General features: G+C 39.8%; 1 protein-coding gene across 3 annotated transcripts in view; it reads left to right on the forward strand.

Moving 5' to 3' along the window:
• Positions 1-18,540, forward strand: part of arid3a (AT rich interactive domain 3A (BRIGHT-like)) — a 47,452-nt gene that overhangs the window by 20,344 nt on the left and 8,568 nt on the right. Inside the window, exons 4-7 of one of the 3 annotated variants that reach the window (XM_042005214.1) lie at positions 14,148-14,220; positions 15,592-15,775; positions 16,336-16,607; positions 17,100-17,390. In XM_042005214.1, the coding sequence (XP_041861148.1) occupies positions 14,148-14,220; positions 15,592-15,775; positions 16,336-16,607; positions 17,100-17,390 (820 nt within the window). The remainder of the gene's footprint in view (positions 1-14,147; positions 14,221-15,591; positions 15,776-16,335; positions 16,608-17,099; positions 17,391-18,540) is intronic. The other 2 variants (XM_042005215.1, XM_042005216.1) reach the window with 2 other exon arrangements.

The raw sequence follows: 18,540 nt of genomic DNA on the forward strand, positions 1-18,540 counted from the left end.
GTTTTACTCCCATTTCCTCTACTAGCAGTCATATTTAATGTTTTTGTCATTCAGGAAGGCATATCAAGGAAAAACAGTGACTTAAATGAGCATCTTTTCAACCAACTTGGGTCTTGATTGTACAACGGCTGCCCCCCCACCCCCTTTTTTATTTTTATTTTTTTAATTATCACCTTAAAACTTAACAAAGGCCTCTTGCTTGTAAGCACAACCAAAACAGTGAAGCCGTTTTGTCGTGACTATCTGTCCAAAACACATGTTGGGAAGTTTTTATTGCAATCACAACAATGTAAGAACATTTTGTCCACTCAGCCACCGTTATCTTTGGTACACCATGCTTCCTTGCTTGGTGTAGCATGGGCAAATCTTAGGTTTATGCCTTCTATTACACATTTCGTTTCATATTTGTGTGTGTGTGTGCGTGTGTGTGTGTGTGTGTGTGTACCTGACAGCACACTAGCTTATCGGGGACTTCTTGTCAACATGGGGACCACACCTTTGTCCTCATGGGTCAAATAGATATATGAAGGTTAAGACTTTATTTTAGGATCAGGAGTAGAATTAAGCTATGGTTACGTTTAGGGTTAGTGGTGGTCGGTTAGGCATTCAGTTCTGGTGGTTAAAGTTAGTGAAAGAAACTAGAAAATGTACTCTGTCAATGGAGTATCCCCGTGGGCAATATAAACCAGACATGTGTGAGTGTGTGTGGTGGGGGTGGTAGTTTCAGCTAAGCTAAACCCCAGCACTAATCATGATGGTTCCCCACTAACATTCACAGATCAGTTTCTCAAACTGGACTTCTGTGATAGGATTTCATTGTCTCACTGTAGCCTGAGGCAGCATGTCAACAAAAAGCAACTTGCATTATTTCAGGGTTTGTCTGCTACACTGCTAACAGGCTACAGTGTTTTGGAAACAGACTGCATCTGTCCAGACTCTTCAAGTTTTAACATATAGTTTTTGCAGGAAAACAAAAAACCAGATAAGATATTTTAATGCTCTCATCGTATGAGCTGTGTGCCATGTACCAGACAGAGACATATTAAAAAAAATATTACCTCATTGTCTTTTATTATAGTTTTGACCAGAATTTTACTAACTATGTTACTTGCATGAGTTCTGGTGTGTATTCATGTGCAGTTTGAGTGTTTTGGAAGGCACAGGGTGGAGAGGAAAGGGTTAAGACGGTAGTTTATTTTGGGCAGGTGGGTGGAGGCTGTTGGAATGTGCCTGATGGAGGGTGATAATGTGGCCACTAGGAACCTCAGATCCTCAGCAGAAACTTTGCATGCCTCTATCAGTTTTGAGCAGTAAGAGTTCTTCCAACTGAAAACTGTCCTTTTCTCGCGTGCTATACAATGTCTCCGCATGAGGATTGCATTGTTGTTTCTATGCCAAAAGATGAATGAGACAGTACTTTAATCTAATATTTAAAGAAAAAGACCTGTAAAACAAGTTCAGTACTTGGATGCATTTAAATTGAAGGGGCAAACTTATTTGTTGCAAAAGAAACCTACACACAAGCCCAGCCTTTAACTGAGCTTTGCCCCAGGCTGAATGTGGCAAAGATATATATCTGCAAGGCCTAACCTGCATTCTTGGTGGATCACCCAGCCACCTTCCTCCTCTTGCTCCACTTTAAGCTAAAAGGTCAGACTAAACCAAGCCAAGAAGTGCTGTCTGGTCGGATGTCTGATTACTCTGTGGTTTTAAGTGAATTAATCAAAATATTCAAGGCGCCTTGCCAGCTGCGTCATATCTGGCTGTTGCAGAGAGCAGCAGAATTAAATAAAGGATAAGGCCTTATACAGATATCAAATTATGGCACTGCTGTTGGATTAAATTGTAAATTAAACTGATTTGTGTGTCTGGTGGGGTTATTTCCATGATATCAGTGTGATACCAATGTAGCCTCCCACCATACTCATGTCTCTGCCCCTTGAAACATCACTATCTGTGTCTTAACAAATTCATTTCCAAGAAATACTGACGCTGCTATTAAAGTTCAGGAGCTTATAGCTAATAGGCTTGCATCCATCTGCTCTCATTAGCCCCCGGTAATATGCTAGGAATGTTTAGCTGTGCTTGTGCTACACAGCTAATAAAAAGAAGTGTTTTAGGTTTGATTAATTACGAAATGTATATATTTTTTTTACTATCTTAATATTAGTAAGAAATATAAGTCGTATTATATGAATATGTGTCTGTGTTGACATTTTTTAAGAATCATTATTTCAGATATGCTAGACTAACTAGCTAGCTAGCTAGCTAGTTTTTCAAATGCTTTTTGTATAAAAAAAAGAAGAAACATCATTACACATTAAAGTGTATTCTTTTAATTTATTAGGTAACTTATTTAGTTTGCTTCTTCTACTGTTGTTTTTCAGTTAACTTTCATTTTTGCCCCAGGAAACACTGACTTTGGAAGCTCTGCTGTTTATCCACTCAATATTTTTGGATGTGCAATTACAAAAGTTTAATTGTTGTGTAGTCTCTAAAGTGCTGTGGTAAAGCCATGACCAAATACCTTGCCCCTTTTATAAACAAAATCTTTATCAGGCCAGAAATTGTCCAGAGGCCATGCAAAGCCTTTGAAGTCTCCTCTTCTGCGTCCTCTGTCTGCTTTAAACACCAGCAGCTGGACAGATGGAGCCCAGATGGACAGTAAAGAAGGGATGTCTTTAAAAATTCATGGCACTCACCGTGATCAGTTCAAATGGAGGGGGGTGGCATTAAACATTAAATTGCTCAGACACACATACACACCCATCAGGAGTAGGGGGAGGGAGCTGTTAGTGACTACAGGAAGTGTAGCTGGAATAAGAGCCAATTGGGAGCGACACTTATTGTGATTGCCCATCAGGTTTCTGCTGATACAGCTATCTGATAAGTGCTCGTTGAGTTTATATTCCACAGTAGGGAAACCTTTTGATCCATTTTGTAGGACTGTTTGAATAAATCAGGACATTTTTTCTTTTCATTGCCTTTTGTTGGCATTTTAAACCAAAACCACTGAATAATTTTCTTTTTTTTGTAATATAAACATAGTTTACAACAAATGACAAGATGAAAAAAGGTATTAGTATCTTCTTGGCAGGAAGTGCCTGGTTCAATTTGTGAACAGCTTGACTATTTTTTGCATTTCCCTCCTTCCAATTTCCTGTCCCCCAAAAAAGTCTTTGTTTAAGATGTATTCATGTATTTTTTATTCTCTTCACAAACTGCTGTTGGTGGGTTTCTAATTATATGCAGCAAAAAGGTAGAGATTATTTCAGGTTAAACCAACCACACCTCTGACCCTTGGATTTCCAAATCTACTGCCATTTTTCATGTGAATAAATAAACAATGTCAGTCGATATGTTTTGAATGTTTTTTTTTTATCAATATTTTACACACTATTGAGTTTTTCCTCCAATCCATTTGCTTGGATTGTGTCCATTAACTCCAGAGAAGCAATGTATTTGAAACTTCATAAAGCACAGCTGCAATTGCAGAGCCATGTGCAGCATCCACATCCCTGCAGACTCATCGTGACTCCGGTCTACAGGGGCTGCCGTAATCTGCACAGGGGAATTTTCACTCGTTTCGTTATGTCGAGCCTAGAGAAACCTCTGTTTGCAACAGTCTGTGCTTAATATGACAGAAACTCAAGGTTAAAGGATCCTGTTTATATCTTGACAACAAAAGGCAAAACAAAAAAGGCAGAGCTAGTGTGGGAAGACCTCTGAAAGTCTTCCTGTTGAGAGGAAAAGGAGCAGCACAGGAGGGGAAAGGGTAGGTGTGACTGAGGGAACAGGAAAAAGTCCGTCAGTTGGCATTGGGTTTTGAACAGCTGCCAAGTAGAGTATGTAGTAAATGCTCATTTTGACTGAGGAGCACCACAGAGCGTTTGAATCGTGTCCAACCCCTATTGCGCTGCATGGAGCTGATGTCAGAAACTGAACAGCCATGGAGATTCTGAAAATTGGCAGGCACTCAATACAGAGCTGGAGAGGGGGACTGGAACAGGAATGTAAACAAAGATTGTGTAAAGGCTGATGTTAGCGCTTTCATCCTGTCTCTTTATTTGGCTGTTGTACTTTTTTAGATAGTATTACATTCATTAAGAAAGGTCACTTGTAGGTTTTTTTCCCTTTAAGCTTCTTTCTGACTTTAAGCCTTTAGAAAAGCACAGAAATTATTATTGTGAATTGTTTAGAGCCTTTCAAATGCAACACATATCTTGTTGGCTTTTTGCGCCATTATGTGAGAATCTAATTTTGATGTCTTCCTCTTTTCTTTTCAAAGGAAGTATAAGGGTGCTGCTAAATCTATTTCTTTCTTTTTGTCCCTGTTAAAAGCATTCTCAACCGCAGCCTTGTGTCTTTGTATAATCACAGATATAGATGAGCAGGGAATGGTTCAAGTTGTCAATAAACAAAGCCCTAACTGACATCTCCTCATACAAGGACTCAGCAGTAGGCATTCAACTCAACAAAAGATGTGCATTTTTGCACTTTTTCCTTCATATTCAACTGAAAATGTGGTGAGTGCTGAAAGCTTTCAATCTTAGAGGAATCAATTAAGAAATAGGTCAAACAAAGATAAAGGTATTTAGCAGCACATTTTCAAGGTCTGAAATGCTCTTTGTCCCGGTGTGAAGTAAAACTGGACTGAACAGCAGTGGAAAATAGATGTGCATGTTTTGTAATGGGCCTGTAATTGTCTGTGCGGTCAATAGGCTGGACACACCGTAAAGCAGGGCACCTTTTCTTGTAATATTAAAGGTTCTGTTGACACTTTGATCTGAATTTGAGTATACATGTGTTCAGTAAAGAATTCATGTTATGTTGAGAGACACGTATACACTGCACATTTTGCTGCTACTGGACAAACAAGATCACATTGGTTACAAACATGAATGTAATGTGTATGTTTCAAATTATTCCAATATATCTGTAAATATATTTAAATAGGAAGATGGACCTCAGCTACATAGGAGACAAACCCAGGGGTTTCTTCAGGTCAGATTGCTGCTCATCCACATATTGACTAGAGCGGGTTTGGTCATGTGGCCTCTACATCTCAGTCTCTGATGAGCCACATGGACAGCTATCTACCCCTCATGGGGCTTAGTGGGCCATATATGTTTTTAAGGTCACTGTTGTTAACCATTAAACCCGTTGCCCTGTCCATCCATCACTCTGATTGGCAGCACAGGCACCCAACCATGAGTGTTTTCCCCTTTCACTGTAAGGTGATCCATATTGAGGAGCAGCAGTGTAGCAGAAAGCCCATTTTTAGTCCTCCCAAGAAGGCAAGATTAACACATTGTCTGACTCTTGTTTGTATAAAAGTGCCATTACAAACCTTTTGAAAAGTCAGCTAGTCCGCTATCTCTGTTCCCATCTGTCTGCATTCCGACTTAAGTTATCAAGGCATCTGCTCTGGCGCTAAATAAATACCTTCAGTTTTCACACAGACTCCCATTAGATGATTATCTAGCTCAGACGTTTTCTGTCATTTTAGGTGAAGGTTGGTTTCTAAGATCAGCGTCTTTTATGAAGATACTTTACAGTGAAACAACATAAAAAAAAAACTCTTTAATCAAATAGCGAATTCTGTGTGTGGTATCACACGTCACTTTATGATCTCAAATTGCTGCTACACCCACTTCCCCTCCTTCTCTGTCTGTTCAGCCTTGCCTCGCCCAATTTGGACATCCATCATCATGATCCTACTCATTAGCAGTGCAGTTAGAACATATATCAGACTCTAGAGAGCCCTGGGAAAACTTGCTGCTGACCCAACAGTTGCAGGAAGGAGTGGGGTGCATGTCAGTTTTGCATAGTGTTCATTCAGGTTTAATATCCATGTGATCATCAAATGATTTTCACCTTTTTCCCATGTCTGCAGAGGATACAGTTTATCCAGTAATCCTAGCATAAAAAAAGATCCTTTGGCACAGCCCAACAGGCTGAGGCCTCACTTTCAACATCACACATCATAAAGATAACACGTCCTCAATCTTTGAAATGATCTTTGAAATTCTAGAAATGCTTTAACACATAAGCCACTTATACGTTGTCTATGATAAAATCCATTTCGTGTTATGCTTTTTGCTCAGAATGAGGTAAAAAAAAAAAAAAATTGCAAACCTTACAAACCAGGATGAAATTAAGTTTTGTAGATCATTGCCTTAATTTATTTCAGCCATTAAAGTGACTGAGAAGTTTCCAAACGCTTTACATCAAGTCCATTTATTATTAACCTTGAAACAATGATAGCAGCTGTGTTCTATGAATCATTGCAGCTTGGGTTTGTGCCACAGTTGGCACATTCAAACATGTGGTTTTATACAACAGCTATGCAAACTGCATCTGTTTCATTCTTACTTTCTTTTTCTAGCTCGCTTATCTTTTTTTTTTCTTCTGTCATTTTTGGGTCAAATGTGGCTGCTGTAGATAAAGCAACATCAGTAAGAGTCGGTCACAGCGACTGCGTTTGTGTCTGCGAAGTTGTTGGTTCCTCATCCTCCTGTCGATGGAGTTGAATTCATGAGGTCAGCCGGTCAGTCAGGATTATGATGTGTGTGATCCTGCCTGTCAATAAAGCAATGTTCAGAGCCTCGGCAGTGCGACAGCTCTGTTGTTGCTGTTAATTGTGTGCTTGTGGGGGATGGGGATAGGCAGGGCTGAGAGCAGAGAAGACAAAGATGGATTCATTAAAGATGTCAGTTTATGGAAACATGTCAGCTCAGTTTGTGTCACGCTGCTGTCAGCTCCGTCACCTGACTGGATTAGTAATGTTCCAGTTTAAGGTGAAACACAAAGGTAAAACATTTAATATCAGACTAAAGTAAAGAGTGAAGGCTAATTTCCACAGTTTTATAACTGTTCTGCAAACATACACAGAATCGGTTTCGTAACAGCTTTGCTTTCATGTCATTTCTAAATGTAAAAGAAACCAACATGAGTTTATTATATAGTGATAACAATCAAGAGTTGGATATGTTAAGCAGGTTAGAGGAGTCATCATGTAAAGAAGTCATGTCTTATTTGTTTTGTCTGGTGATTTTCATATTTCCTTAAATGGCTTTGACAGTCTTTATTTTAAAAAAGAAATAAGTTGTTTTTCATCAAAGACAGGTGTGTACAACGACCTATATGTTAGCTTACATTCTTAAATATATTTAGCTACTGCAGGTGCAAGTATGTTTTGTGTATCGAGATTTCTGCCTCTTTTTTCCAACTCAGTGAGATTCTTACTTCTAAGTTATCATAAACAATTTGGTATGAAATGTATGACATTACATTTGAAGCATTGAAATGTATAGCTTAGTCTTTATCACGTGATAAGCTGTGGTAGCCATTGTCTGAATAAACAAAGACACAGGGCACAGACAGTCAAATTCTGTCCACAGCAGGCACAGATGTCCTAGTTCTGCTTACATTGTTTGATTAGCAGCTGATGGCTGGAAAATGTGATGCAAAACAGATTCCTAAATGACAAGAACAAGAGCACTTGTGGAATAGCTTTTCTTTTAATGTTATTGCCAAACAGAACAAAGAGATGAAGAAATCAGAATGTACTATTCATAACTATTTTCCCACCATTTCCTTATCAAGTTAGAAGCTGTCTCAGTCTGTCAGTAATGACTTGAGAGAGAGACAATGACTTAAAGACAATGGCAGTCTAATATTTGCACAAAGGATTTCACTTCTCTAGTTCTTTCTCAGCAAAACCTGTAAGCTGATTATCTTGATATCGAAAAGCTCAATAAAACGATCCAAGATGGGTGAGGAAAAAAAGCAATTTAGTTACTTCCAGCTTTACTGCAACAGATCATGGCATGTGTTTTAGAGATCAGGTTTGGCTGTTTGGTGTGTATCAATTTGTGACATTAAAATACACCCTGAAAGGCAAAAGAAAGAAAAAAAAAAAAAAGGGGGCACTTGGCTGCCTAAAATAGACACATTTCCGCAGCATTCTGGCTGTTTTCACATCTCTGCCCATGGACTTCATTGTAATGATGGTAATCCAAAAACGGCATCAACACTCACAGTATTGCCTTCGTTGCGGTAAAACTGAATTATGGGTTTGCATGTAAGTCCAGTCAGGGAAATTCTTTCTGTATACAGAAGAAACTTTGTTTTTGCTGAGGCCACACTTAGTATAACTCAAAGCTGATGAACCACAATTACAAATCAGGACTCCCATTCAGTGGGGGTTTGTACTCTGCAGACAACAAAACATTAGTAAATGCAATAATTGCATCAGTATGGTATGAAAGAGGCTGTCAGATTAACTGATAATGAAAGTAGTTGTTAGTTTCATCCATGGTATCATTACACTGGTGTGACAGATATCTCCTGGTGTGTCAAAGTGGTGAAAAAAGAAGCATCAACAGACATGAGTAATGCACAACCAGCATCATGTTTTCATCATTCTCCACTTGTTCGTATTCATTCATGTGAAACACCTGTCAGTTTAATTTATCATTATATTGCGTTACAGTTTAAGACTAAATGTTTACATCCAGCAAAAATTTATTTTCATCATGAAAACATGTTGTGAAGTGATCCTGTCCGGCTGTTTGCTTTGGACATTAATGACAGTTGTAAAGGGGATTTGGCCTGGAACAATGCTGTGTTTGAATATGGCCGATCATGTGTTCATGTGTCCCCTCTCAACCCTTTCCCTTGCTCTCCTTTCCCTATAGGGAGTGGTTGCTTTTACATTTTAGGTTATTCTTTTTTAGCTCTTTTTCATACTTACAAACTAGCTTGGTTCGACTGTCTGCCTCTTGTCATTATCTAATTTTCACATCACAGTTTAGCAGAGTTATTCTGATGTAGTCATGCTTAAACAAAACCTTTAGGAGACAGCAGCATTTTTTTCATTCCAGGCAGGCAAGGCAGTATAGAGAGAAAACAAGTTCATACTAATCTCTTTCATGAGAAAAATTTAGTTTTAGTGAATTAGTTTTGGCATGAATCTGGTTTAGGCCATAAACATCTCCATTAAATAAAACGCATACTCCAACTAGAGGATAAAACACACCTAATAATTATCATCCTCTATTTATTGAGGCGTGTTTGAAGCTTCTTTTGTTTCCTGCAGTAATGGAGCCAAACAACTTGTCATTTTCACAGTCTGAACTTTTCCATTAAGTTTGAATCAGTAAAGATACCCTGTACTTAGCTTTATGTATACCAGTGTGCCATACGGACATCTCACCTCTTCTTTAAGAAGTCTGTTCTACCAGAAAACCATGTTCAGAGCAGCAGAATTTAGGTCAGATGTTTAGATGAATGATAAGTCACGCAGACCTAAAATTGTGAGCATGACTTACACACAAAAGGGGAAAACAGAACTTTGACCACTTTTTTTTTGTCTTTATTAGGCTTTGTTTTTACCTGTTGTTCATACACAGACATGTATAAGTTTGTGTGTACAAGTTAGCTTCAGCTCAAGATGATAGGCAGGTGTAAAAGAGCATGTAGGTGATACCCTGGTTGTCTTAGTTTTGGTTTTTGGTTGCAAAGGCTTTATTGTGTGCTACGTGATACTAGTGCGTCCCGCGCCCCGCACCGCCCCCTCCACCCTCCCCCATCTACACACACACATACACACACCACCACCACCACCACCACCAAAAAAAAACATTCTGTTACCTATAGTCACTGCCGCTTGCCTTTGAGGCTGCAAAGACTGCTCTTTGATTACTGATTATTTGCACTATAAGGCCTGTTTACAATTTATCTGCAGACAGTCTGTCGCTGACCTACATACGCAGCCAGTCTAGGAAACTATCAGACAACCGTCAAACACATAATAATTATTTATCTAAGGTTGTGAAATCTTGAAGTCTCACTTCTGGAGCACTTATCCAGCAAGCATTTAGATAGCTTTGATAACTTTGCCATCATCCACGTAACAAAACGCATGTTTACTCCAACAAGCATATACAGTATCAGACAGAAGTGAGTACACCCCTCACATTTTTAGTATACCTTTTCATGGGACAACAGTATAGCAAAGAAACTTTAACATACAGAAAATAACAGTTTACACACACACACACACATATATATATATATATATATATATATATATATATATATATATATATATATATATATATAAACTTCTCAACAAAATCCTAATTCTTAGAGATTCAAAACCAATTTTTTTTTTCTCTCTCTTCGGTCAAGGGGTGTGAACCCTGCATTACCAGTTGGCCCAGTTTCTTGTCATTTATCTAGTTTCTTATTGTTTATCTGACTAGCAGAGCTTTAATCCAGGAGGGGCCCCCGGTCCCAGCACACACACTACAGACATGAAAAACCTATAAAGACCGCACCCGTGTGAGACTGATGAAAGTCCATATATATGCTGGTGGGTGGTAGTGGCAGCGGCAGGGGAGTTATAACGTACACAAGGATTATATCAAATCAAATTAAATCAAACTTTATTTATAAAGCACCTTTCATGCCACAGGCAACACAAAGTGCTTTACACGATTAAAAACATTTATGCATATAAAACAAAACAAAGTGGGAATACATAATAATAGAAACTCTCACCAAAATATTTCACACAGCCGCACGCACACACACACACACATGCCAAGCAGCCTTCCCTCCCCATTCTATACAAACATGATTCTCTTATTTCTGTCTCGAACTGAATGTTATTATAAAATACTAAAAGTGATAAGCATCCGGCCTGATGCTGCTGTGAGGAAACAATATCAGTGTCATGGGGATCCATCCACACCAGTGGCCAGTCCACCCATGTCAAACAGCGGCAACCACCCCCATCAGGACAGACCGGGGCCCACACCACAGCCAAAAAGCTGCAGTGCAGGGCCCCAGCCACCCCGAATAGGTGCAATCACCACGACACGCCCCCAGACCGAGCAGGTAAAACCCCCTGGCATGGAGGATCCCCACGAGGAAAACACTGGAGTTAAAATTAAAATTAAACAACCTTAAGAAACAATAAGAACAGCTAAGAATGAATGAATAAATAAGTAAATTAATAAATAAATAAGTAGTACAGTTGAATAAAATGAAAATAAAATAACGTGAAATAAAATAATGTAAAATAAATTAAGATCAAATAAATTTAGTTAAAAGCTAAGCTAAAAAGGTAGATCTTAAGCCTCTTTTTAAAAACATCAACGTTCTCTGCAGCCCTGAGCCCCTCCGGCAGACTGTTCCACAGACGAAGGCCATAACAATGGAAAGAGTCCTCGCCGTATGTCTTGGTCCTCACCCTTGGAATAACTAAAAGGCCAGTACCAGAGGACCTCAGGGTCCGCGAGGGTTCATGACTTAAAAGAGGGTCTGATAAATAAGATGGCCCAAGACCATTAGGACATTTATAAACTACTAAAAGAGCCTTAAAATCAATCAAAATTATATGGATAGAACTGAGAGAAGGCAAGAGACAAACAGAATGAGAGCGAAGCTGAGAGGAATTGGGGAAAGAAGATTCAGAGAGGAAAATAAAGACGCAGAGGAAGGGAGGACATACATTTGCTGTGCATGAGAGAGACTCAAAGACCATATAGTTAGGGGTGTGGTGAGGCAGTGGTCCTGCCAGTTGGACAGGATCACCACTGGCTTCTTTCAGTCAGCCATATATCCCACTCTGGTTATGTTAGTTCTAAAGCAGCTATTCAGCACTAAATCCCTCCAGTTCAGCTAGTTCTGTCCATAATAGACCTCCATCAGCAACTCCTCTCCAAGCCCCACACTGATATGTTTAAAATTATATATTGCATGAAGAGTGACTTGTGCAGCTTCTGGACGCACCCAGTATATAGTTTCTTACATTGACATTGGTCGCTTGATTTATATTTCCTAGTAATCACGTCTTTCTTTTACCTGTAAGACAGCAAAGTCTAGTCTGCCTACTAAGTTACACAGTTATTTTAAGAATTTGAGTGCCATTGTGTGACATTTTTATTATAAATACAAAGTGTGCTTTAAGGCAGTTCTTAAAGGCAATTTATATAAGAGGATTTAAATGCATTACAAATGGAGTTTTGTTCATTCTTTTTGATATTACTGACTGAGCATACAAGATGACAGCAGATCAGAACACAAGATTAAAACTGGAAGAGTTGAGATTATTGTCACATGTTCATTGATACAAAGCACGTTGCCCACATTTGTAAACACTGAGAAAGATTTGAAACTGGATATGCACGAGTAAGGCAGATACTGTCCATAGTGTTGTCTATAGTAAAGTGTGAACTGTGTTCACACTTCACTATAGACAACCAGCTCCTTCTGCTAGGCACGGGAACAGTGACACTAATCAACACACCACCTTTCAGTTCCAGTTATAAATCTTTATGAATTGCTGTGAACAGCAAATCATCACATGAGAATTGCAGCTTTAACTGTTAACAATAAAAGGATTTAGTTAGCTAAAATCTTGCACTGTTTCGTGCATTATACTCAGTAGAATACAACTCTGCTTTGTCACCATGTCTTGTGGACTGGAGGGAGTGGGATCAGATCACTCCCACCCCACCACAAGGCAAATATTTATTGGTGTGATTAGGACAGAGAGACTGAAAGAGGGATAGGGAGCAAATAAAGCAACATGGGGGGATGGGAAGCAGGGGAGGGGTAATTTCTAAGATTTATGGAGCGGCACTTCACGAAATGCATGCATCCTGTAATTAAAACTCCCCCTTGCCTCCAGCAGGCCTCTACATTAGCTGGCATGCCCCCACCGCAATGTTCACCTCAACCCTCTTCGGTCCCACCTCCCCCCACTTCTCCAATCCCCCCCACTAGATAATAAGATCCTATGGCAGCTTGGCGTCACTAATGAGAGTTGAATGCCACAGAGAGGGACAGTCTTTAAGTGGTATGAAGCCACTGCAGCCGCCACCATGCATGAAGCCTTTCATTTTCAATTTTTCTGAGCCGGTCCTTACTGAAAATGATGACATCTTCCAGTAAATTGCAAAATTTATTTTGATGTGCTAGAATCAGTCTATGTGCAACATTTAGTCAAGTATCAAATAAGACGGGAGCTTGTGCTGTCAGACTACTGAGGACACACAGATGTGTAACTGATGTTGCTGAATAACATTAAAAATGAAGATGTGAGAGCATATTCTCAGTATGGTATGCAACATGGGGATGCTGACTTTCTGATGTGGGGTTTTAACTGTTTTTATTTTGGGAAACAACTATGTCCTGTGAACAGTCCAATGCGTTTAACCAGCACACAAAACAAAAAGCTGCTGTTCACATTGCTGATTTGCGTCAGTGTTGTGCTGAGGTGAATGATTTCCTGAAATGATATCAAATGCTCTCAGCTGAAGTGTGCAACATGAGGCGAAGCAGTGGCTTGGTTGCTAGCTGTGGGCTGATGGCTGTTCAGTAATAATATGCTTGGTACTATTTTCTGTGGTTTTGTTTGTTGGTGCTCAGTTGCACATTGTGTTTCACAACCTGTTATTTTCATAACACATAATGAAACTCCATGACCTTACTCAGACACTGAGCGATATTGTTGACACTATTATGCTTTATCTGGGGTTGTAGATGTAGCTGTGATCCATGTTAAAGTGTGATGATAGTGAGCTTGGGCTGCTGCTTGCACACGGACCAGAGAGGGAATATTTTAGCATTGAGTGTAATATAAATAGAAGGACCTTTAACAAGATATTTCACTATCACAGTGAATGGAAAAAACAACCCCGGGCTCAATGGCTCCACTGTACTCCCCCGAGTGGGTGCCTCACTTTTACTGCTAACTTTCATTGAACTTTCCGGAGCCCGGGGCCCTGCCAGCAGCTGGATCCACATCAGGTTCTCATCAAGCCACACTGGTCCACTACAATTCTCCATTTTCCTCTCTGTCATCTCCTCTTATAGTCAAAAGGTGATTGAACTTCCAGGATAACTGTCCATGTCAGAGATATCACTGCTACACATAATGGCATTGGTTGTCATAGTGACTAGTTTCATAGACATTTTCTATCAACTATTGGATGCAACTTTGCATATTGAAATTGCTTTTCTGATGGCAAGATGCTGTGATCCCAGTTATCTAATATTGTCTTAAAATATTTGTTGTCAAACACAAACCCATCATTTGAACCGTATTTTCTTTTTTTCCATCCCAACAGCTGTATGAACTGGACGGAGACCCAAAGAGAAAAGAGTTTCTTGACGACCTTTTCAGCTTCATGCAAAAAAGAGGTACGTAGCTGCACGTGTGTCTCTTTAAATACCCAAACTCTGTCTCCGTCTATTGCATTTGCTCACTCATTAAAATACACCCTATCCACTTTAACTCTTATCTTGTTATATTATATCGCTTCGCTTTATCCCCTTTATCCCCAGCCGGTGCCATAGACAGCTCCATATAGTTATATGGAGAGAATGATCACCCTCCCCCTTCTTGTCTGACATATGACACAGCACCATCTACTCTTCTTTCACTGAGTTGGGTGGGGTCTTTATTCATTTCAGAGATGATTGCTTCATGGTCACGCAGCAACTTATCGTTCCCGGGCTATAACTAGAAGGTACATGTTGTATTAATGCCTTGGGATGGATTGACTTACCCTCCCATTCTGCCCACAATCCAAACACTACGCACACGATCATTTCTCTTCATCTGGACAGCTCATTCTGATATAAACAGATTCAGCAGATTATTTAGGCCTTCTTTTTATAGACATCTTATGGCTGTTTGAGAGGATTTCTCTAAGGGAAATCCTGCTGGTGTCACAGGTGGGCTCAGGGCTGGTGTTATCACATCAGGGGGCCACAACTGACATGGGAGGCAACAGACATGTGCTCACAACTGTAAAAACTAGTGCAAGATATTTACAGTGTCAGCCGCTGACAGTGGGTGGGCCTGTCAAGTTTGCTCTGAGAATCTGAGAGCGCCATCTGTAGGCCATGCTTATTACTGGGCTTCAGAATGTGCTGAGTGGTGATCATTTATGTTAATGAACAGGTAAAAGAGGAATGGACTATTAAAATTTTAAGTTTTTACAGATATAATACAAAATTATAAGTGTTGATAAGGATTTCTCCTCAGGCATTTTGTCTTGTTACTGTTTATTAAACTATAACTGCATCTCATTGAGTTTTTTAAAAAGAGAGCATCCTAGACAGTGCCAGTTTTAACCAAATTGCAATAGTTTTGTTTTGTATAATCCAAATATTAAAAAATATATAATATTACAGTCTCTCTGCGCCTCTGAGTGTTTTTTCTGTTTTCATTTTACAGTCCAGAAATCAATCTCACACCCAATATTTGAAAAAAACTAAGTGGATTTGCATTGAAGCCTATGGCTGCTCTCTGCTTGCTAGAGGACAGGCTGACTTTCATTTTAAGCGATCGTGAATGCTACTTTATGAAAACGAAACAAAATGCCATCCAATATTATAACAACAGTTAAGTTCTACAGTACGTAACTGTCTTGCATCTTTAATTTGATGACATTTTATTTTAGCATCTCTGTTGTTTCCACCCATGTTTTCCATTATTGGTTGTACATAATGGTATTTGTCATCTCTTGACCTTTCCCCTCTGTGTGTGTACGTGCGTTGTTGCAGGAACCCCTGTGAATCGTATTCCAATCATGGCCAAACAGGTCCTGGATCTGTATATGCTTTACAAGCTGGTGACAGAGAAGGGTGGCCTGGTGGAGGTCATTAACAAGAAACTGTGGAGGGAGATCACCAAGGGACTCAACCTGCCTACCTCAATCACCAGTGCAGCCTTCACCCTCCGCACACAGTCAGTACACACACACACACCCTCTTTCTTTGATTTGAATTTAAGCTAAAAGGTTACCTGGTTGCATTGTTGTCTGTGGTTTGTTTGGATTCACCCCGTTTGTTACAACAAAGGTGCATGTAACTCATTCATTGGACAGATCTGTTAACAATCGTGCCACATAAGGGATCAACGCAGGCCAAGTTTTTATAACATAATGTAGCTTTAACTGTCAAAGCTATAATCCTTTAATCCTTGGTCTGTTTGGTGTTTCACAGGTGTAGAAATGCTAGTGATCAAATGTCAACAACTGCTTTGTTTTACAAATCAACTCCTGTGTGTCGAAGTAATTTCCTGTATCTGGTTCAGGATGCAGGATTCACTCAGTCCTAGTTAGCAAAAGATCAGATCAGATCTCCTCCTAATCTCTTCTTACAGGAAAGAGGCTTGTCTGCAAGTGGTAAATGAAGATATGCTTGTCGTGTTCAGCTGAACGCTGAGCTTAAATGCCTAAGACACACACCCATCACGTCCTATGTTAAAAAAAACTGACTTTCATTTAAATCTGCTGTTTGTTTCAGATACATGAAGTACCTGTATCCATATGAATGTGATAAGAGAGGTCTGAGCAACCCCAATGAGCTTCAGGCAGCCATTGACAGTAATCGACGGGAGGGCCGTCGACATAGCTTTGGCAGCTCCCTCTTCACTTACTCACCAAACGGGACTCCCACCATGCTGTCATCGCCGAAGGTCCCCACACCCAGCGTGGGCCTGACAGTGGGCTCCAATGGAGCGTCACTGACCCCCATCCAAAAGATCAAGAAAGGTGGGAATTGTCTTTTTATAGGAGGTATTACTTGAAACTGATAGATTAGAAACTGAAAATACAAAAATACTTTTTTTGTTTCCCAACATGCAGTACAGAAATATCGCTGTGACACTGGCTTCAGATTAAAAATATTCCAAGTCTTTATGACACTTTAGTTCGACAGACACGGCTTACACTCATTGATGGGTTTGCATCTATGTTACATTCAAAATTTGCCACAATAAATGGTACTTAAAACTGTAAAAACCTGCCCACATAATTTTGAAATGAGTTCATCCATTCATTCATAGTTTCTTGCAGAAATGAGAAGATAATTTAAATCAGGATCCTGTGCCAAATCTTGATTTTTAGAAATGAATCCTGGCAAAACTGAGAAGAAATTAAAATACCATTGATTTGCTGTCAAATCAGAAATCAGGAACCACATATGTATCTGTCCAGGATAGTGTATCATACGTACATGAGTTAATCTAAATTTAAGTTTCCCTTTTTACTCTTTTTCTTTCTACCCAGAAGAGGAGGGAGGTCAGCCACTGCCCGGGGTCAGCATGGCTCGTCTACCACCGGGGGCCCTAGCAAGTCACTCAGTGGCTGCCGTACAGGCGGCAGCAGCCCAGGCAGCGATGGCTGCTCAGGTGGCTGCTCTGGAACAACTGAGGGATAAACTAGAGGCTGGTGAGCCACCAGAGAAGAAGATGGCACTTCCAGCCGAGGAGCACCACAGATTGCTGCAGAGAGCGCTGCAACACAACCTTCTGGCAATGACCGCTCAGATACCTATGAACATCCGGATCAACAATCAAGGTACTAAACACTCCATGCAGTGCCTGATTTATTCAGCTGACATGAGGTAAACATCAGCTAAATAGACACTTAGACATTTCATTTCATGAAAAAATGTTAGCTCATTTTAAATTTGATGGCAGTAACATATCTCATTAATTGGCAACAGTTCAGTAACACGAATGTGTGTGAAAGGAGCATTTCAGAGGCAGAACTTCTCATATGTAAAGATCGACAGAGGTTCACCAATCTCCCACAAGCTGTCTAAACATTATGGAACGATTTCAGACAAATGTTCTTCAATGTAGACATATGAAAACTTTATAGATCCCACCATCTACGGTGTATAATATCATCAAAACACAGAGAGAATCCGGAGGAATCTCTATGTGCAAAGTGACAAGAATAAAGTTCAAAACCTCATGATTTATGGGCCCTCAGGTGGCATTTTATTAAAAACAGACATGAATCTTTGCTGGAAATCACTGCGTGGACTCAGAAACACTTACAAAAATCACTGTCTGTCTGTGAACACAGTTCACTGTGAAATCCTCAAATGAAGCTTAAACTATTATTTGAAGAAGAAGCCATATGTAAACACGATCCAGAAACTCTGGATCAACATGAATGGCCTGAGGCAAAGTGGGAAAGCTGTTCTGTGGCCAGATGAATCAAAATATGAAATTAATTTTGGGAACTATCAATGCTGTGTCCTGCAGACTAAACCTGTGAGAGTGTCCAGCATGTGATCAGTGGACATTTTAAAAGCCTGTATCTCTAATTCTATGGGCTTGCATTAGTGTCCTTCTGTGTGGGCAGCTTCCACATCTGTAAAGGCTCCATTTAATGCTGAAAAGAACATGGAGGCTTTAGAGAAACATCTGTTCCCAACCATACACAGGGAAGGCCTTGCAGATTTCAGCAAAACAATGCTAAACCACACATTGCATTCATCACTACAGCATGGCTTCACAGGAGAAGCCCCTTGAGTTACGCTCCATCGTGGACCTGCCCCTCTTTAAGGCCAGGCTAAAATAATATTTTTCATCCCACATGATAGTGGTGTCACTTGTGAAAGTTGTGATATTTATAATTTATAAGTGTATTATGTTTTTATTTGTGTTCTTTATCTCTGTCCAGCTCTTTGATCAGCAAGGGTTTTTGCTTTACA

The sequence above is a fragment of the Melanotaenia boesemani genome, chromosome 14 (genome assembly GCF_017639745.1).
Source record: "Melanotaenia boesemani isolate fMelBoe1 chromosome 14, fMelBoe1.pri, whole genome shotgun sequence".
Taxonomy (NCBI): Eukaryota; Metazoa; Chordata; class Actinopteri; order Atheriniformes; family Melanotaeniidae; genus Melanotaenia; species Melanotaenia boesemani.